The sequence below is a fragment of the Gobio gobio genome (genome assembly GCF_949357685.1).
Source record: "Gobio gobio genome assembly, chromosome: 23".
Taxonomy (NCBI): Eukaryota; Metazoa; Chordata; class Actinopteri; order Cypriniformes; family Gobionidae; genus Gobio; species Gobio gobio.
In genome coordinates, this window is record NC_137119.1 from 1,130,432 (window position 1) to 1,152,500 (window position 22,069).

At 44.6% G+C, this 22,069-nt stretch overlaps 1 protein-coding gene across 2 annotated transcripts in view; it reads left to right on the top strand.

Annotated features, from left to right (window-relative positions):
- Positions 1-22,069, top strand: part of reck (reversion-inducing-cysteine-rich protein with kazal motifs) — an 88,792-nt gene that overhangs the window by 39,189 nt on the left and 27,534 nt on the right. For both annotated transcript variants that reach the window (XR_013815654.1, XM_079805944.1), the window contains exons 7-11: positions 185-218; positions 567-764; positions 3,927-4,191; positions 5,815-5,988; positions 18,606-18,818. Coding sequence is in view for 1 of the 2 variants with exons in the window: in XM_079805944.1 (XP_079662070.1) it covers positions 185-218; positions 567-764; positions 3,927-4,191; positions 5,815-5,988; positions 18,606-18,818 (884 nt within the window). In the remaining variant the exon portion in view is untranslated. The remainder of the gene's footprint in view (positions 1-184; positions 219-566; positions 765-3,926; positions 4,192-5,814; positions 5,989-18,605; positions 18,819-22,069) is intronic.

Consider the following 22,069-nt stretch of genomic DNA (forward strand, 5'->3'; position numbering starts at 1 on the left):
AATTAAATAATAAAACAATAAAATAAATAATTACAATTTAAAATAAAACTTTTAATAAAATAAAACCAAATAAAATGTTGACTAATAGACCAAAACTGTGTTTTATTGAAATGTGGTGTGTGTTTTGCTATGAGCCAGCAGAACATGCTTTAGTTTGACATGTGTTGTTTGTGTTCTCTTGCAGAAGCCGCTCTACAGCTGTATCACCAAAAATGAAAGTAAGCAGAACTTCATGAGAAGGTTATCAGTAAAGAGTCGGTCTGGAGCTCGTTTGTGTCGAGGCATTTCCTGTCCGATGATGTCAGTTCCCTGGTATTGAAAGGAAATGAGATTGCGTTGTTTATGTGCCTGTGAGGCAGGTCGTGACCTTTACCCTGCTGACCTCCAGGCAGTCATGGAGCTCACGGCTGAATGAAGGGCTTATTTGTGTTCATGTTTGATATCTGACAGCCTTATTTATTCTGTGGAGCAGCGATCAGATCTAGAATGCTTATTTTGGTCAGAGCAGTGATGTGGGGCTGTTCCTCACGCCTGTGTGTGTGTGTGTGTGTGTGTGTGTCCTCCAGTGGGCTCGGTTTGCTGCAGTTACGCAGGGAGACACACAAACTGCCGTGAATACTGCCAGGCCATCTTCCGCACGGACTCCTCGCCCACCGTCTCGCAGATCAACGCCGTTAAAGAATACTGCCAGAGCATCAGCCCTCAGCTCATCGGCTGTGTGGCCAACTACACCAAATCCTACCCAATCAAAAGCCCCATTGACAGTGAGTACAACAACTCTCAGCCAATCAGGCGCAGCTGCATCCCACTATGGCGAGAACCACGGTTATAATCGTGAACGAAAACAAACAAAAAAACCGAATACTAGGTGGGAAAAAACACTGTCATTTACTGAAATTAAAATTAAAACGAGGCATTACAAAAAAAAGATAACTAACCAAAACTGTAATGAGTGTTTGGCAAAACTAACTAAAATAAAATACAATTATAGATTTAATGTCCTTAGTTTTCGTCTTTGTCAATGTCTTTCATAGAGCAAAAAACGCTCAGCTGCATTTCCTTTCCCTGCGTCTCTCAGGCGCGCACACACACACACACACACACACACACACACACACACACACACACACACACACACACACACACACACACACACACACACACACACACACACACACACACACACACACACACACACACACACACACACACACGTTTGTTTTTGTGAAATGTGAGGACATTCCATAGGCGTAATGGTTTTTATACCGTACAAACCGTATTTTCTATCCCCTCACACTGCCCCTAAACCTACCCATCACACACACACACACACACACACACACACACACACACACACACACACACACACACACACACACACACACACACACACACACACACACACACACACACACACACACACACTGTCCCTAAACCTAGCCCTCACAGGAGACTGTGCAGTTCACTTTCTGTGAAAAAAAACTTGTTCTGTGTGATTTATAAGCATTTTGAAAAGTGAGGACATGGGGAACGTCCTCATATTTCACCCTCTTTTTGTAATACCTATGTCATTATACACATTTGTGTCCTGATATTTCACAAAAACATGCCCACACACACACACACACACACACACACACACACACACACACACACACACACACACACACACACACACACACACACACACACACACACACACACTCACACACTCACACACTCACACACTCACACACTCACACACTCACACACTCACACACTCACACACTCACACACACACACACACACACACGTTGGGTTTTCATGTTTTATGGGGACTTTCCATAGGCGTAATGGTTTTTATACCGTACATACTGTATATTCTATCCCCTTACACCAGCCTTTCTCAAACTTTTTTCAGTCAGGGCACCTTTCAAAAGTGCATAAAATTTCAAGGCACCCCAGTTTAAAATATAATTAAAAAACACTGCATAACCCAAATTTAAATGCAAATGTCCTGTTTATTTAGACAGGACAGTAATGAACAGAGCATAATACGAACTGTAAATAACAATAATAATAACAACTTTATAGCAACTTTATAGCACCTTTAAAAACACAGGTTTGCAAAGTAATTCACAAAATAATTAATCAGAGACACAAATGCCATAAAACCGTAAGAGGTGGACCGCACAATACAAGAACCCAACAACAAATCCTGACCAGGAGAACTAAACTGAAGTGCAGGATGCAGTTAAAATTAAATAAAAAGTGGCAGACATAACAAAAATAAATAAAATCAGATACAATACGATAAGAAAAAGATCCATGTTCCATGCACCAGAGATAAGCAGGAATGTTTTTCCATATAGTGCTTGTTTTCATCCGTGCCATATGCGCATGCACACACACCCACATACACCCACACACAAAAATAATCCGCAACGAGAGATGGAGAAAGATCTACATGCGCGCTCACACAAGCCGGGGGTGGGGGTGACCACAATCAATGAGAGACTTTTATGTCCTTTTTCCTTTTTCATTCAAAATATTCACAAATTTGTTAGATATGGCCTGAAATATCTGATATTCCGATTGTCAAATATATACAAGTGGAAGTGTTTTGTCGTTTAAACACCTTTAAAACGATGGCGTTAGTTGAGCTGTATGCACGATGGGCGCCGCCATCGCCGCCGCAGGCGCAGTTCAGAGAATCGGATCTGTTGGATTTACAAGACGTGAATTCATCCACTTCTCCCAAAATACATAAAAGTAAATGGCAGGTGAACTGGGAGAAGAATAGAGTAAACTTTAACTTACACAATGTGTATCTGATATGAATAAAACAAATTATAATGGAAAGGATTATTATTGCCTCTTCATTTTTCATCATTGTGTATTTTACAAACTCTAAATGTATTGTTTTTTTAGTACGTATATGTATGAAACCTAAAATAAACATTATGTGGCTGAAAACACTGAAAAGTTGTGATATAATATGACAAGTCTGAGCGCGCCTGTCTCTGGCTCAGTGCAAGCCAACGCGAAAGCACATTTGAGTTTACATTTGAATGAACGTGATGCACTGACCGTTCTAATCACATGTGTGAATGTGTGATCGTACGTGCGAAAGGGTTAAAAAGAAGAAGAATGTATTTATGTAAATTCAAATATATTTTATATATGAAATTTCAGATTTTTTTTATTTTTTTTTAGCCTACGTAATTTTTTGGCGCCCCAGTGTGCCGCGGCACCCACTTTGAGAAAGGCTGCCCTACACTGCCCCTGCACACACACACACGCACACGCGCACGCGCACGCGCACGCACGCGCACGCACGCACGCACGCACGCACGCACGCACGCACACACTCTCACTCACTCACTCACTCACTCACTCACACTCTCACATACACACACACACACACACGTTACTCGTTACTGGTTTTATTTTTGAATGAATATTTTCTAAAATTGTATGATGTTTTTGTTGAGTTATTATTTCACAATACTGTTTCTGATTGGTGTTTGGGAAATGTCCCGCCTCTTACCATAACCGGCAGTTTCAACACACGACTAACTAACTCAACCAGGCCCCGCCCCCTTTATTATGCGCATTAATAATTATAATGAGGAATATTGTGACGTGTTGGTTCCTGAAGAAATTCAAGATGGAGGCGTTTCAGAAACACTGACACTGAGAGAGAAGAACAACCTTCAAACATATTATACATATATATACAAAAATATGATCACACAATATTCAAAAAATATTTATTTGCTCTGAAATTCCTTAAAAGGGTTGTTTATTTTTTCCAGTCCGCATGTAAGCATGTGTTCACACATAATCGATGCATTCTTCATACAAACCTTTACAAATGAACATTGGCAAGATTTGAAGCGTTTCATTGTGTGTGTGTGTGTGTGTGTGTGTGTGTGTGTGCTCAGGTCTGTACTGCTGTGACCGGGCGGTGGAGGCTCACTGTCAGACGGCCTGTAAGCGGATCCTGCGCACCATGACCACGGAGCAGGAGATCATGGAGGGTCTGATCAGCGAGTGTGGCAGTCAGCCGCTCCCTCAGGACCCGCTGTGGCAGTGCTTCCTGGGCAGTGCCCACCCGCCCACCCAAACCCACCCCGAATCCCCGCCGATCGCCAAGATGGACTGCGCCAAACTGCACTGCTGCTCTAAAGCCAACACATCCCACTGCAGGTCAGCAGCCGCCCCGTCTGCAGGAGCGCCAGGGTCCTAGAGCCCTGCGTTTCTCCCGAGCCCGACGGGCCCCGACTTCTTTACGCCCCTAGGGCCGGCTTCGGGACAATTTTCCCGTCATACCTCAAACGCGGGCCGGGCTTCGGGCCTTTTTAGGCTTCTCCTTCATTTTATATTTGAGACATTCAATAATTAAAAGAAAAAATGAGATGAGCTGCGCTGGTGGAAACAACATGAGACCATGATATCGCGAGTCCACCACTGTCAAGACTGACTCAGTGTTTAGAGGACGTAAAGCAAGCCAACTCGCAAACGGCCACAAGTGAAACACAACCATCTTCATTAAACTAATGAGACTAAAGGCTCTTCCAGTGCTCAGGTCACTCGTTCTCATAATGCCGTGTTTGAAACTGAAATGAGCTGATGAATAACATGCTCATATCTGTTGCTTTCGTTGACATGAACTCTGTTAAATGTGCATATAGCGCGGGAACTGAAGATCGGATTTATATTCATTTTGCGGAGAGGTGTAAGGCAAGACAACCTGCATGTTTTTTTTGTTGTTTTTTTTGATTGTGTAGCCCGTTTCGTTTGCGCGCACCGTTGCGATCTGCCTGCCTCATCTTGTCAAAAATGATAGTAGGCTAAACGTTTAAACGATGCTTGAAGTGTTTATATCGATTTTATAAGCAAGACAAGTGTTGATTTGAGAGGCTAAAGCGTTGGGTTAACTCACTGTCAGCCGCTGGCCGCTTGGTCGTCACTTTAAAGAACAAAAACTTTAATTTAACAAACAAACAAATGCTTCAAACGTTTTTCTAAATTAACTTAATAAAGAAACTAAATGAAATATAGCCTAACTACTTTGACAAGTGTTGATTTGAGAGGCTAAAGCGTTGGGTTAACTCACTGTCGGCCGCTTGGTCGTAAAAACTTTAATTTAACAAACAAACAAATGCTTCAAACATTTTTCTAAATTAACTTAAAGCTACACTGTGTAACTTTTTTAGTTTATTCTTAGCTAAAAACACAGTTCTTTCAAAAATATATGTGCTCATTAATGTATATTTACTTCTTTCAAGTAATAAAGTCTTCTGGTAAGTTTATAATATGCCATTGTAAACACATACGGGTGAGGGTTCGAATGCGGGTCGCCATGTTGCCCCTCCATCTTGAAAGTATATTAGCCAAAGAGGGACATTCCCGTAAATTCAAGCTTGGCCTTTGGTGTTTTAACACTCGATGGCTCCGTGTCCAATGTGGACGAGGTCGAACTGGAAGCCATGTTAATCTTGGACTAAATCAGCCACCGTAGGAGTTAAAACGAAATCGGAATTGAGAGGAACAGAAACTAATATTCCCTGGATGGTCATATACCAGTTCACCACTAGATGGGAGAAAATATCACACAGTGTAGCTTTAATAAAGAAACAAAATGAAATATAACTACTTTGACATTAAAAACAAAACTGAACTATTTTAATGGCTGCAACTAATGTGTAATAGGGAGGATAAAAAAACCCCCACGATGATCATTTTGATGAGCTTTCGGACACGGGCCGGCCTAGATTTGAGGCCCGTACGCAGGGCTCTAATGTGTCCCACATCTTCTCTGTTTGTTAGGAACATGTGCCTGGAGATCAGCACCAACTGGGGCACTCAGACATGGCAGGAGTTTGACCAGCATTGTGAATATAACCCTGTGGAGATGGACCTCATCACCTGCCTGGCGGACGTGAGGGAGCCGTGCCAGTTAGGCTGCAAAGACCTCAGCTACTGCACCAACTTCAACAACAGGTCGGAAACGCTCTCTTGCTTATACAGCAGTTATGGTGCGTTCACACCGGACGCAAATGAAACCAATAAATCTCGCTACTCGTGCGTAGTTGGACGCTTGAACATTTTGAGTTTACTCGCTTCATTCACGCGTGACATTCACTTCACAACAGACGTGAGTTCTCCTCATGGGCGGGGCTTCCGCCAGCGGCTCGTCTCGTTGAGAAATGGCTGACATGGGCTGTGTTTACACGTCTTTTTTGTTAAAATCTACTGTTAATGTGCGACAAAACGTAGTTTCAAGAGTTTTTCAGGCGATAATGTAGTTGTTTAAAGCTCAAATGTGTGGTTTCTAAAGAGAGCTCCTCTCTGAACATGTGATCTGGTGTGTGTGGAGCTGAACATGTGATCTGGTGTGTGTGGAGCTGAACATGTGATATGGTGTGTGTGGAGTTGAACATGTGATATGGTGTGTGTGGAGTTGAACATGTGATATGGTGTGTGTGGAGTTGAACATGTGATATGGTGTGTGTGGAGTTGAACATGTGATCTGGTGTGTGTGGAGCTGAACATGTGATCTGGTGTGTGTGGAGCTGAACATGTGATCTGGTGTGTGTGGAGCTGAACATGTGATATGAGGCTTGTTCGACTTCACCCAGCGATGCGCAGACCGATCGGCGGCTGACTTGAAGCAGTGCATGCCGGTTAGAAATTTTGTCCGACTTGAGGCAGCGCCGACGCCACGTGACAGTGACGTATGTCAACAAAGTGCCGCGAGAGCGATTCGAGAGCAGCCGGCGATTACAGCCGGTGCAGTTTCTCGAGAGCGACTGCATGAGGCTGCACGGGCTCTGATGACGACACAGCCGTTCCACGATTGGCCAGATTCACCGCATGACAGCGATCACGTGTGTTTCGTGTTTATTCTAAACCGATCAGCTCCACTAATGCGCACAAATCTGTTATTTATAACAGTAAAACCTCCTTTCATGTAGTCGCGATGTTATATTGTCATGTTTATCAAAATATAACTGATTAAAAACATAGACCCCACTTCATTGATAGTGTAGGCTTATATGTTGAACTTTATTCTTGTAAAAACACACGCTGTATTAAGCAGTGCATAAAGTATTACATGACAATAATGTCTCTGAAACATCTGTGTATTGCCAAATATTGCATTTATTTCACTTCAGCTGATAAAGTGTGCAAACACAGCGCGAGCGTCACCGCGGGAAGCAGAAAGTGTCCGACTTCACGTCTGTGTTTGCAGCTCCTCCCCGCCTGCACGCGGCTACTCTCGCCGGTCAGTTGCATCCAGCCGCAGCCGATGTCGAACACACCTATGGTGTGTGTGGAGTTGAACATGTGATATGGTGTGTGTGGAGTTGAACATGTGATCTGGTGTGTGTGGAGCTGAACATGTGATCTGCTGTGTGTGGAGCTGAACATGTGATCTGGTGTGTGTGGAGTTGAACATGTGATCTGGTGTGTGTGGAGCTGAACATGTGATCTGGTGTGTGTGGAGTTGAACATGTGATCTGGTGTGTGTGGAGCTGAACATGTGATCTGGTGTGTGTGGAGTTGAACATGTGATCTGGTGTGTGTGGAGTTGAACATGTGATCTGGTGTGTGTGGAGTTGAACGTGATCTTATAACTGCACGTGCTACTTTGAACTATTGCTAGTTATACATCTGATTTTAGGGAGAGTCATAAACATTAACACATTTTAAACCACTTAGTAAATAAGGCAAACCACAAACTCTTTCTTTGTTTTTATATTACCACCCTCTCACCAAAATCATCTCACAGTTCCTCATTACTTCTTTACCCCAACAAACAACACCCAAAAAAAAATAATAATGCACAAGACATCCACATCTCAAGGTTTACGTTCCGGCAACACCTCACTTAGATTATAGTGTCCTTCAAATATTGCGTGATTGAGTGAGGCAAGGTGCGTGCAACAGTTAAAGAGTCAGAGAATGTCTTATCTGTTACTATGATGTCCAGAGTTGCCTGTTCGTTGACAAAGAGCTCCCATGAAAAAGCAATCCATGAACAACCCTGTAGTTCCATCCAACTTCGTTGATTTCCCCAGAAGTGTTTCTTTGAGCAGACTCTTTAGTCTATAGCCATCAGCTGTGGTAACAATTCTCCCCAGATCCACAAAGAGTTGACAAAAATATGCATTAAGCATATAAGGAACAAGAAAAATCCTTCTACAAAAATACAAAACAGCTTCTGTTAATTATCAGCATTAAATCAAACAAAATAAATTACAGTTCAGCCTCTTTTACCAAAATTGGCCTCCACATACATTTCTTAAACAATGAAATGAAACAATGAAAATAAATTACTTACAGTTGAGCATGAAAACAACCGTTTCTCAACAAGGACTTCACAAAACAACAACCAGCAAGGCATGCTGGCATGTTACCTGCAAGGTAACCATACCCTCTTCTTCTACTGATCACATTACTTAATCTAACCCCAGCACCACTAGATCGCCCCCTAATGGTGAGGAATAAAATTGCAGCCTATCAAAGATCAAGTAACAGGCTGGAAGACTGTTACAATAGGTGTGTTCGACATCGGCTGCGGCTGGAATCAACTGATCGGCGAGAGTAGCCGCGTGCAGGCGGGGAGGAGCTGCAAACACAGACGTGAAGTCGGACACTTTCTGCTTCTCGCGGTGACGCTCGCGCTGTGTTTGCACACTTTATCAGCTGAAGTGAAATAAATGCAATATTTGGCAATACACAGATGTTTCAGAGACATTATTGTCATGTAATACTTTATGCACTGCTTAATACAGCGTGTGTTTTTACAAGAATAAAGTTCAACATATAAGCCTACACTATCAATGAAGTGGGGTCTATGTTTTTAATCAGTTATATTTTGATAAACATGACAATATAACAGCGCGACTACATGAAAGGAGGTTTTATTGTTATAAAAAACAGATTTGTGAGCATTAGTGGAGCTGAAGGTTTTAGAATAAACACGAAAACACGTGATCGCTGTCATGCGGTGAATCTGGCCAATCGTGGAACGGCTGTGTCGTCATCAGAGCCCGTGCAGCCTCATGCAGTCGCTCTGGAGAAACTGCACCGGCTGTAATCGCCGGCTGCTCTCGAATCGCTCTCGCGGCACTTTGTTGACATACGTCACTGTCACGTGGCGTCGGCGCTGCCTCAAGTCGGACAAAATTTCTAACCGGCATGCACTGCTTCAAGTCAGCCGCCGATCGGTCTGCGCATCGCTGGGTGAAGTCGAACAAGCCTATTCTGGTGTGTGTGGAGTTGAACATGTGATCTGGTGTGTGTGGAGTTGAACATGTGATCTGGTGTGTGTGGAGTTGAACATGTGATCTGGTGTGTGTGTGGAGAGGCTTGTTCGACTTCACCCAGCGATGCGCAGACCGATCGGCGGCTGACTTGAAGCAGTGCATGCCGGTTAGAAATTTTGTCCGACTTGAGGCAGCGCCGACGCCACGTGACAGTGACGTATGTCAACAAAGTGCCGCGAGAGCGATTCGAGAGCAGCCGGCGAATACAGCCGGTGCAGTTTCTCCAAAGCAGCTGCTCGAGGCTGCAGGGGCTCTGATGACGACACAGCCGTTCCACGATTGGCCAGATTCACCGCATGACAGCGATCACGTGTGTTTCGTGTTTATTCTAAAACCTTCAGCTCCACTAATGCGCACAAATCTGTTTTTTATAACAGTAAAACCTCCTTTCATGTAGTCGCGATGTTATATTGTCATGTTTATCAAAATATAACTGATTAAAAACATAGACCCCACTTCATTGATAGTGTAGGCTTATATGTTGAACTTTATTCTTGTACAAACACACGCTGTATTAAGCAGTGCATAAAGTATTACATGACAAGATTGTCTCTGAAACATCTGTGTATTGCCAAATATTGCATTTATTTCACTTCAGCTGATAAAGTATGCAAACACAGCGCGAGCGTCACTGCGGGAAGCAGAAAGTGTCAGACTTCACGTCTGTGTTTGCAGCTCCTCCCCGCCTGCACGCGGCTACTCTCGCCGATCAGTTGATTCCAGCCGCAGCCGATGTCGAACACACCTGAGGTGTGTGTGGAGTTGAACATGTGATATGGTGTGTGTGGAGTTGAACATGTGATCTGGTGTGTGTGGAGTTGAACATGTGATCTGGTGTGTGTGGAGTTGAACATGTGATATGGTGTGTGTGTGGAGTTGAACATGTGATCTGGTGTGTGTGGAGTTGAACATGTGATCTGGTGTGTGTGGAGTTGAACATTTGATCTGGTGTGTGTGGAGTTGAACATGTGATATGGTGTGTGTGTGTGGAGGTGTGTGTGGAGTTGAACATGTGATATGGTGTGTGTGGAGTTGAACATGTGATCTGGTGTGTGTGGAGTTGAACATGTGATCTGGTGTGTGTGGAGTTGAACATGTGATCTGGTGTGTGTGGAGTTGAACATGTGATCTGGTGTGTGTGGAGTTGAACATGTGATATGGTGTGTGTGGAGTTGAACATGTGATCTGGTGTGTGTGGAGCTGAACATGTGATCTGGTGTGTGTGGAGCTGAACATGTGATCTGGTGTGTGTGGAGTTGAACATGTGATCTGGTGTGTGTGGAGTTGAACATGTGATCTGGTGTGTGTGGAGCTGAACATGTGATCTGGTGTGTGTGGAGCTGAACATGTGATCTGGTGTGTGTGGAGTTGACCATGTGATCTGGTGTGTGTGGAGCTGAACATGTGATCTGGTGTGTGTGGAGTTGACCATGTGATCTGGTGTGTGTGGAGTTGAACATGTGATCTGGTGTGTGTGGAGTTGAACATGTGATCTGATTTGTGTGGAGTTGAACATGTGATATGAGGTGTGTGTGGAGTTGAACATGTGATCTGATTTGTGTGGAGTTGAACATGTGATATGAGGTGTGTTCGACATCGGCTGCGGCTGGATGAAACTGATCGGCGAGAGTAGCCGCGTGCAGGCGGGGAGGAGCTGCAAACACAGACGTGAAGTCGGACACTTTCTGCTTCTCGCGGTGACGCTCGCGCTGTGTTTGCACACTTTATCAGCTGAAGTGAAATAAATGCAATATTTGGCAATACACAGATGTTTCAGAGACATTATTGTCATGTAATACTTTATGCACTGCTTAATACAGCGTGTGTTTTTACAAGAATAAAGTTCAACATATAAGCCTACACTATCAATGAAGTGGGGTCTATGTTTTTAATCAGTTATATTTTGATAAACATGACAATATAACAGCGCGACTACATGAAAGGAGGTTTTACTGTTATAAAAAACAGATTTGTGCGCATTAGTGGAGCTGAAGGTTTTAGAATAAACACGAAAACACGTGATCGCTGTCATGCGGTGAATCTGGCCAATCGTGGAACGGCTGTGTCGTCATCAGAGCCCGTGCAGCCTCATGCAGTCGCTCTCGAGAAACTGCACCGGCTGTAATCGCCGGCTGCTCTCGAATCGCTCTCGCGGCACTTTGTTGACATACGTCACTGTCACGTGGCGTCGGCGCTGCCTCAAGTCGGACAAAATTTCTAACCGGCATGCACTGCTTCAAGTCAGCCGCCGATCGGTCTGCGCATCGCTGGGTGAAGTCGAACAAGCCTATGGTGTGTGTGGAGTTGATCATGTGATCTGGTGTGTGTGGAGTTGAACATGTGATCTGGTGTGTGTGGAGTTGAACATGTGATATGGTGTGTGTGGAGTTGATCATGTGATCTGGTGTGTGTGGAGTTGACCATGTGATCTGGTGTGTGTGGAGTTGAACATGTGATCTGGTGTGTGTTGAGTTGAACATGTGATCTGGTGTGTGTATATTTGACCATGTGATCTGGTGTGTGTGGAGCTGAACATGTGATCTGGTGTGTGTGGAGTTGAACATGTGATCTGGTGTGTGTGGAGTTGAACATGTGATCTGGTGTGTGTGGAGTTGAACATGTTATATGGTGTGTGTGGAGTTGAATATGTGATCTGGTGTGTGTGGAGTTGAACATGTTATATGGTGTGTGTGGAGTTGAACATGTGATCTGGTGTGTGTGTGGAGTTGAACATGTGATCTGGTGTGTGTGGAGTTGAACATGTGATATGGTGTGTGTGGAGTTGAACATGTTATATGGTGTGTGTGGAGTTGAACATGTGATCTGGTGTGTGTGTGGAGTTGAACATGTGATCTGGTGTGTGTGGAGTTGAACTTGTTATATGGTGTGTGTGGAGTTGAACATGTGATCTGGTGTGTGTGTGTGCGTGTGTGTGTGTGTGAGAGAGAGAGAGAGAGAGAGAGAGAGAGAGGGTCCTTCATGACCCTGTGGCCGGTTCTCCACTGGTCCTCCATGACCCTGTGGCCGGTTCTCCACTGGTCCTCCATGACCCTGTGGCCGGTTCTCCACTGGTCCTCCATGACCCTGTGGCCGGTTCTCCACTGGTCCTTCATGACCCTGTGGCCGGTTCTCCACTGGTCCTCCATGACCCTGTGGCCGGTTCTCCACTGGTCCTTCATGACCCTGTGGCCGGTTCTCCACTGGTCCTTCATGACCCTGTGGCCGGTTCTCCACTGGTCCTCCATGACCCTGTGGCCGGTTCTCCACTGGTCCTTCATGACCCTGTGGCCGGTTCTCCACTGGTCCTTCATGACCCTGTGGCCGGTTCTCCACTGGTCCTTCATGACCCTGTGGCCGGTTCTCCACTGGTCCTTCCTTGGAGCACTTTTGATAGAGACTGACCACTGCAGACCTGGAACACCCCACAAGAGCTGCAGTTTCATGGAAAAATGAATATCCAGCAGTCGTATTGTTGGGTTTGTCTCGGGCCTGTCTGTTTTCTCTGTGGGTTTCGTATGTAGACAGCATGATTTATGATGGCAGCGGTAGCCCAGCATTGTTTTCAGGGCAAAACGCATGGATCACTGTGATAGGACTGCTGGTTTCCCAGCGGTCACACGCTGCACTCGTCAATCCCATGAGCCCTCTCAAAAGTTTGAGGGATTTTTGAGAGATTCAGGCCTTTTAAACAAAGAGCGCCATAGCGAGCCCAGTTAGATGATGAAACGGCTTGCCCTGTTTTTCAGACCCTGTGAAAACGCAGACCTCCTGAGGGGTTTCATGAGTTTTGAATCTAATATGGCTGGTGGCTGGAGGTGGTTGAGATGTTGACAGAGGTATGGAAAAACCGAAGCATTCAATACTGAGTAAACAGAGTCAAACTCACACTGAACCTTTGTCACAGATCAAGGCCTGGTAATGCATTCGGGACATGATCAAAGCAGGCCTAAGGTGCCGCTAAAGCACCTATACACTGTGTTCTGACGGGGAATATATAATAATAATAAAAGAGGCACTTTTGATCTTCATCATTAGTATTTTTACTTTTCTTAACAGCAGTAAAATATATTGCTGTATCATAAATACACAAATAAATAGGATAAATCCCTTAATGTGACTGAAGCCCAGGGTGAGGAAGGAATGCAGTGCGATCTGAGGAATTCTGGGTATTGTTTTCTTTGGCTGAGGCTGATGAGTCCCAGCGCTGGAGAGGATGGCACCCCGGCTTCCATGATGGGATCTGGAGTTCAGGAAAACAACCGCTGGCTTTGATTTCTTTGAAGGATTCCTGGGGTTGATTGGGTGGAGGCACTCCTGCGGATTTCAAAGAGCGCTGAAGGCAAACACGGAAGAAAGCGGAGGGGACAGACACAACCCGAGTGCTGAGCACGCCTGGTGCTGTATACTCACCCTGATGACATCACAGCGGTATACTCACCCTGATGACATCACAGCGGTATACTCACCCTGATGACATCACATCGGTATACTCACCCTGATGACATCACAGCGGTATACTCACCCTGATGACATCACATCGGTATACTCACCCTGATGACATCACAGCGGTATACTCACCCTGATGACATCACAGCGGTATACTCACCCTGATGACATCACAGCGGTATACTCACCCTGATGACATCACAGCGTTATACTCACCCTGATGACATCACAGCGGTTTACTCACCCTGATGACATCACAGAGGTATACTCACCCTGATGACATCACAGCGGTATACTCACCCTGATGACATCACAGCGTTATACTCACCCTGATGACATCACAGCGGTTTACTCACCCTGATGACATCACAGAGGTATACTCACCCTGATGACATCACAGAGGTATACTCACCCTGATGACATCACAGCGGTATACTCACCCTGATGACATCACAGCGGTATACTCACCCTGATGACATCACAGCGGTATACTCACCCTGATGACATCACAGCGGTATACTCACCCTGATGACATCACAGCGGTATACTCACCCACAGCGGTATACTCACCCTGATGACATCACAGCGGTATACTCACCCTGATGACATCACAGCGGTATACTCACCCTGATGACATCACAGCGGTATACTCACCCTGATGACATCAGAGCGGTATACTCACCCTGATGACATCACAGCGGTATACTCCCCCTGATGACATCACAGCGGTATACTCACCCTGATGACATCACAGTGGTATACTCACCCTGATGACATCACAGAGGTATACTCACCCTGATGACATCACAGCGGTATACTCACCCTGATGACATCACAGCGGTATACTCACCCTGATGACATCACATCGGTATACTCACCCTGATGACATCACAGCGGTTTACTCACCCTGATGACATCACAGAGGTATACTCACCCTGATGACATCACAGCGGTATACTCACCCTGATGACATCACAGCGGTATAGCCCCGTTCTCCTGGCAACCGCCAAACCCAGACTCGTCCATGGGATTGTCCGACAGAGAAGCGTGATTGGTCACTCAGAGAACACGTCTCCACTGCTCTAGAGTCCAGTGGCGGCACGCTTTACCCCACTGCATCCCACGCTTTGCATTGCACTTGGTGATGTAAGGCTTGGATGAGCTGCTCGGCCATGGAAACCCAATCCATGAAGCTCTACACACTGTTCTTGAGCTCATCTGAAGGCCACAGAAGTTTGGAGGTTTGGAGCTCTTGACTCTGCAGAAAGTTGCCGACTTCTGTGACCCTCAGCATGTGCTGACTCCGCTCTGTGACCCTCAGCATGCGCTGACCCCGCTCTGTGACCCTCAGCATGCGCTGACCCCACTCTGTGACCCTCAGCATGTGCTGACCCCACTCTGTGACCCTCAGCATGCGCTGACCCCGCTCTGTGACCCTCAGCATGCGCTGACCCCGCTCTGTGGCCCTCAGCATGCGCTGACCCCGCTGTGTGGCCCTCAGCATGCGCTGACCCCGCTCTGTGACCCTCAGCATGAGCTGACCCCGCTCTGTGACCCTCAACATGCGCTGACCCCGGTCTGTGGCCCTCAGCATGCGCTGACCCCGCTCTGTGACCCTCAGCATGCGCTGACCCCGCTCTGTGACCCTCAGCATGCCCTGACCCCGCTCTGTGACCCTCAGCATGCACTGACCCCGCTCTGTGACCCTCAGCATGCGCTGACCCCGCTCTGTGACCCTCAGCATGAGCTGACCCCGCTCTGTGACCCTCAGCATGAGCTGACCCCGCTCTGTGACCCTCAGCATGCGCTGACCCCGCTCTGTGACCCTCAGCATGCGCTGACCCCGCTCTGTGACCCTCAGCATGCGCTGACCCCGCTCTGTGACCCTCAGCATGAGCTGACCATGCTTTGTGACCCTCAGCATGCGCTGACCCCACTCTGTGGCCCTCAGCATGCGCTGACCCCGCTCTGTGACCCTGTGACCTCTTGTGGCTGAGCTGCTGTTGTTCCCAATGGCTTCCACTTTGTTATAATCCCACTAACAGTTGAGCGTGGAATATTTAGTGTTTAGTGAGGAAATGTCCCGAATGGACTTATTGCACAGGAAGGGGTTGAACACCTGAACTCAGGGATGTGGAGAGGGCGGCACAATACTTCTGGCAATATAGTGTATATATAAGATATAATTATAAAAATGCAAACTAGTAAATATAAAAATATACTCTACCATTCAAAAGTTTGGGGTCAGTAAGAGTTTCTGAGAGAGTCTCTTCTGCTCATCTGATCATAACTCCAGTAAACAGAGAAATATTCCTCCAGTGTAGATCAGCTGTACACACACACACACACACACACACACACACACACACACACACACACACACTCCAGTGTAGATCAGCTGTACACACACACACACACACACACACACACACATGTTTGTTTTTGTGAAATGTGAGGACATTCCATAGGCGTAATGGTTTTTATACCGTACAAACCGTATTTTCTATCCCCTTACACTGACCCTAAACCTACCCATCACACACACACACACACACTCCAGTGTAGATCAGCTGTACACACACACACACACACACACACACATGTTTGTTTTTGTGAAATGTGAGGACATTCCATAGGCGTAATGGTTTTTATACCGTACAAACCGTATTTTCTATCCCCTTACACTGACCCTAAACGTAACCCTCACAGGAGACTGTGCAGTTCACTTTCTGTGAAAAAAAACTCATCCTGTGTGATTTATAAGCATTTTGAAAAGTGAGGACATGGGGAACGTCCTCATATTTCACCCTCTTTTTGTAATACCTATGTCATTATACAGATTTGTGTCCTGATATTTCACAAAAACATGCCCACACACACACACACACACACACACACACACACACACACACACACACACACACACACACACACACACACACACACACACACACACACACACACACACACACACACACACACACACACACACACACACACACACACACACACACACACACACACACACACACACACACACACATGTGTATTGTAAATGAATCATTGTCAAGGTTTTCTGTTCTTTTCTGTTATAAATCCTCCACCACACCCAAAAGAAAGAGCTGTAAACAAACCTTCAAATGAGCAGGAATCAGCTTCTCACCACATCCACAAACCTCGGCTCTGAGAGCACGGCCGCTCTTCACCCGCCAATTACCCCACCCTTCCTACACTCGTCTATAAAAAGAGCCGGATCATTAGAAAGAATAAGAATTGGGGAAAAGGTTCTCTGTGCTCCAGCTTTCCTGAGGAAGTCCCTCTTCCCGAAGCTGTGGATTGTGTGGATTCAGTGACAGACGGTAGTGAACAGTTGAACGCAATAAGAAGCAAATCCACAATTCTGCTTTAGATTAGAAGCAGAGCGGATTCTATGGTCTTTTTAACTCATTCGTGCCCACATTTTTCTGAATGGTTTCATGCATATAGTCATGTTAATAGTGTCCTATGTGAACATGTTCTGCATTTATTTTCCCCAGGTTTTAGTTTTTTTTCATGAAAATCGTATTTGAATGTGCGGCAACTATAGTTATTAATATGTCGTATGCAGCCCTTTAATGTCAAATTTGACTAAGAGGAGAACATTTGGCATCTAACTCAAAATAACTGCTTTCAACAGATCAATCTTTATTCATAAACACATTTATTGTGTATAAAAGTCGGAAGAACATTCGATGCAAACTCAAAAAAAGCTGCATATAATAATCTGTTGAATATGAAAATACAACAAACAACAAATACATTTGTCTTAAAGTGCTGGAACATAGTGCAGCCATTGAGTTGCTCTAACAGGGGATTGTGTATCAAAAAGTTAAATGAAAATAAATTAATATAATGACGAAAAAATTACATATTATTAAATTACATCTATATAACAAAAATAAATAGTCCCATAGTATTCAATGGCTGACTGTAGTAGGTGATTTCATATAATAATGTAAATGTAAACTCATTACTTGTCTGAATTTCCACATTATAATGGAATCATAAGCTATAGTCATAAAGAGAATGAGGGTCCTTGACTGATTAGAATGAAACGCATCCAAACTGGATGAATGGTCCTCAATATTTTGGCCTATACGAGACATAATATCATGAAATATAATATTTTTCCTTATCGAATTAAGGTCTGTACAGTAGAGATGTCAGTTAAAGGGTTAAGTTATGTTTTAGGTTGGATATTATAAAAGCAAAAAGCACTAAAGCCCAAAAATCTTGATTTATGAACCTGTTAACACCCCATTTCCCCATTATATGTACTTACAAGTCATTTGCCCTCCGCCAACTATAGTTACCGCATGGACTTTTGACTAAGTGTACAAAAAAACGATAGATCTGTTGTAAGATTTGTTTTGTTTGGATGATTCTAGGGACCTTCATGATTATGTAGATATACTGTATATATGTCAACAAAAAATACTTATTAGTAACATGAAAATGCCCTTTCTTTGGGAGGGTTTGCCTTCGCTATGCTTCCTGGAAGTAGGGGTAGGACGTTGGCAGCCTCATGTGACAGGAAGGAAGTTAATACCTTTTTTTTTCTCTTGAAATCCTTTATTTGGTTGTTTTCTTGCATGTCATTGAGATTAAAAACACGGATACTATCTTGAAAAATACTTACAAAAGGAAAATTACAACTCTAGTTGCCGGTGGGCTTGTCTTCAATAGCATCGTTTGCTGCTTCTGAGGAGAATGAAAGTCTAGAGTGTGTATTGTTCTGTAAATCCCGTGTGTGAGGTTCTGTTGAATGACCGCTCTCATCTCTCACATCTCTGTTCTCAGGCCGACCGAGCTGTTTCGGAGCTGCAACGTTCAGTCAGACCAGGGCGCCATGAATGACTTCAAACTCTGGTCCAATGGGACCATCAAGATGCCCTTCATGAACATCCCAGTGCTGGACATCAGGAAATGCCAGCCGGAGATGTGGAAGGCCGTGGCCTGTGCCCTGCAGATCAAACCCTGCTTCAGCAAGTCCAGAGGGAGCGTCATCTGCAGGTGAGCATCCGTCTCACACACATCACACACATCACACACACATCACACACACATCACACACTCTCAAACACATCACACACTCTCAAACACACAGCTCCTGTAATGGGTCCATGAAGAGCATCATGAGTGCAGATCTTCTCAAAGGAAACACACTCTAGTCGAGTTAAAACTCTTATCAGAAATACACTCACCTAAAGGATTATTAGGAACACCTGTTCAATTTCTCATTAATGCAATTATCTAATCAACCAATCACATGGCAGTGTCTTCAATGCATTTAGGGGTGTGGTCCTGGTCAAGTCAATCTCCTGAACTCCACACTGAATGTCGGAATGGGAAAGAAAGGGGATTTAAACAATTTTGAGCGTGGCATGGTTGTTGGTGCCAGACGGGCCGGTCTGAGTATTTCACAATCTGCTCAGTTACTGGGATTTTCACGCACAACCATTTCTAGGGTTTACAAAGAATGGTGTGAAAAGGGAAAAGCATCCAGTGTGCGGCAGTCCTGTGGGAGAAAATGCCTTGTTGATGCTAGAGGTCAGAGGTCATGGGCCGACTGATTCAAGCTGATAGAAGAGCAACTTTGACTGAAATAACCACTCGTTACAACCGAGGTCTGCAGCAAAGCATTTGTGAAGCCACAACACACACAACCTTGAGGCGGATGGGCTACAACAGCAGAAGACCCCACCGGGTACCACTCATCTCCACTACAAATAGGAAAAAGAGGCGACAATTTGCACCAGCTCACCAAAATTGGACAGTTGAAGACTGGAAAAATGTTGCCTGGTCTGATGAGTCTGGATTTCTGTTGAGACATTCAGATGGTAGAGTCAGAATTTGGCGTAAACAGAATGAGAACATGGATCCATCATGCCTTGTTCCCACTGTGCAGGCTGGTGGTGGTGGTGTAATGGTGTGGGGGATGTTTTCTTGGCACACTTTAGGCCCTTAGTGCCAATTGGGCATGGTTTAAATGCCACGGCCTACCTGAGCATTGTTTCTGCCCATGTCCATCCCTTTATGAGCACCATGTCCCCATCCTCTGATGGCTACTTCCAGCAGGATAATGCACCGTCACAAAGCTCCAATCATTTCAAACTGGTTTCTTGAACATGACAATGAGTTCACTGGACTAAAATGGCCCCACAGTCACCAGATCTCAACCCAATAGAGCATCTTTGGGATGTGGTGGAACGGGAGCTTCGTGCCCTGGATGTGCATCCCACAAATCTCCATCAACTGCAAGATGTTCTCCTATCAATATGGCCAACATTTCTAAAGAATGCTTTCAGCACCTTGTTGAGTCAATGCCACGTAGAATTAAGGCAGTTCTGAAGGCCAAAGGGGTCAAACACAGTATTAGTGTGTGTTCCTAATAATCCTTTAGGTGAGTGTAGTCTTAGTGCAGTCCCGTTCACACACTCCGCGCGGCTCCGGTCCGGTGGGGTCAGGCCTCAGATCAGTGATGCTCTGAAGAAAGAGCTGTGGCTGTGAGTAATGTCAGGCTGCGACCCACGATGCATCAGTCATGCCTGAAACCGCCACACGGGATCCGACCGCTCCGGGTCCTGTTCCAGCAGGTTTACATGCTTTAGTTTTGGTGAAAAGCAAGATTAGGGCTGGGAACCGAGAGCCATTAAAAAACAACCCTGATCCAAATAGTGTTACGGTAACGGTTCTCAAACACCGTATTAAAATACTCCAACTGTGTTTCCTGCACCACCAGTGTAGTCTGACTGATCTCTAATGAACTGGGTCTAGTGAATCAAAACTTTACAGTGAAACCAGTGTAGTCTGATTCCTGAACACATGACTCTAATGAGTCACTTCTTCTTAGTGAATCAAAAACATACTTACTCATGCATTGTTCCTTTAGGAATATTGTAATAAAATACAAAACGGATTAAATCGCGCAGATACAACTCTAGTGAATCTACAGTCAGTCAATGAATCAAAGCGTGACGATTGTTGTCCGATTCTAGAGCTGCGTAATTCTGGATGAATCAATGTTTCTGAACCAATCTCTTGAATGAATGATACAATGACTCACTCATAAAGACTTGTTTCATTACTGGATGAATCAGTGTTTTTGAACGAATCTCTTGAGTGAATGATTCAGTGACTCACAGCGAATCTCTTGAATGAATGATACAATGACTCACTCATAAAGACTTAATTACTGGATGAATCAGGGTTTTTGAACAAATCTCTTGAAAGAATAATTCAATGACTCACTCAAAGACTTCACTTATTTCATTACTAGATGATTCAGTGTTTTTGAACAAATCTCTTGAGTGAATGATTCAATGACTCACTCATAAAGACTTCACTTGTTTCATTACTGGATGAATCAGTGTTTTTGAACAAATCTCTTGAATGAATGATTCAATGACTCACTCATAAAGACTTGTTTCATTACTGGATGAATCAGTGTTTTTGAACAAATCTCTTCAATTAATGATTCAATGGCTCACTCATAAAGACTTGTTTCATTACTGGATGAATCAGTGTTTTTGAACAAATCTCTTGAAAGAGTGATTCAATGACAAACACATATTTGAACAGTCTCTTGTCTCCACCTACTGGTGTAACTGGTTCTCAAACACCGTATTAAAAGAGTGATTCAATGACAAACACATATTTGAACAGTCTCTTGTCTCCACCTACTGGTGTAACGATCTAATATAATCTTTGAAGCGTCAGGTTATTTTCTAAAGGTGATTTGCTCTATTTTGATCTCTACCGAAGACTCCAGTGTTTATATCCCAATTATAAACTTTTATCCAGTTCTTCTGTGATAATCTGAATGACTGTAAGACAGAAATAATGATCCTGTGTGGTTGAAAAGACATAGATATCTAAACATGACTACGGCTCTCTCTGGATCAGAACACAGGTCATAATGTTTTGATGATTAATCGTGCAGCTCTATCCGATTCCCAATCAAATGATTCTGTTAAGTCAATCAGTGTAGTGTAGTCTGAGCCGGTTCTTTTAGTGGATCAGAATGTGTTGTTATTATTGATGTCCAAGGTTGAGGCTATCCTCAGACGCATCTGTCTCACTCAGTAGTGTGCTAGTTAAGTGTCTTACTATGTGCTGTGAAACTAAACAGTGTGAATGTTTCTGTCACTGTGGGTGAAGCAGAAACAACAAATGCATGGCTGGAATGGGAAAAGACACCGCAGGACATCAGAGCTCTCCCGGGAATGGCCCATATGGACATGTGGCGGTTGAAAGCGTCCTGA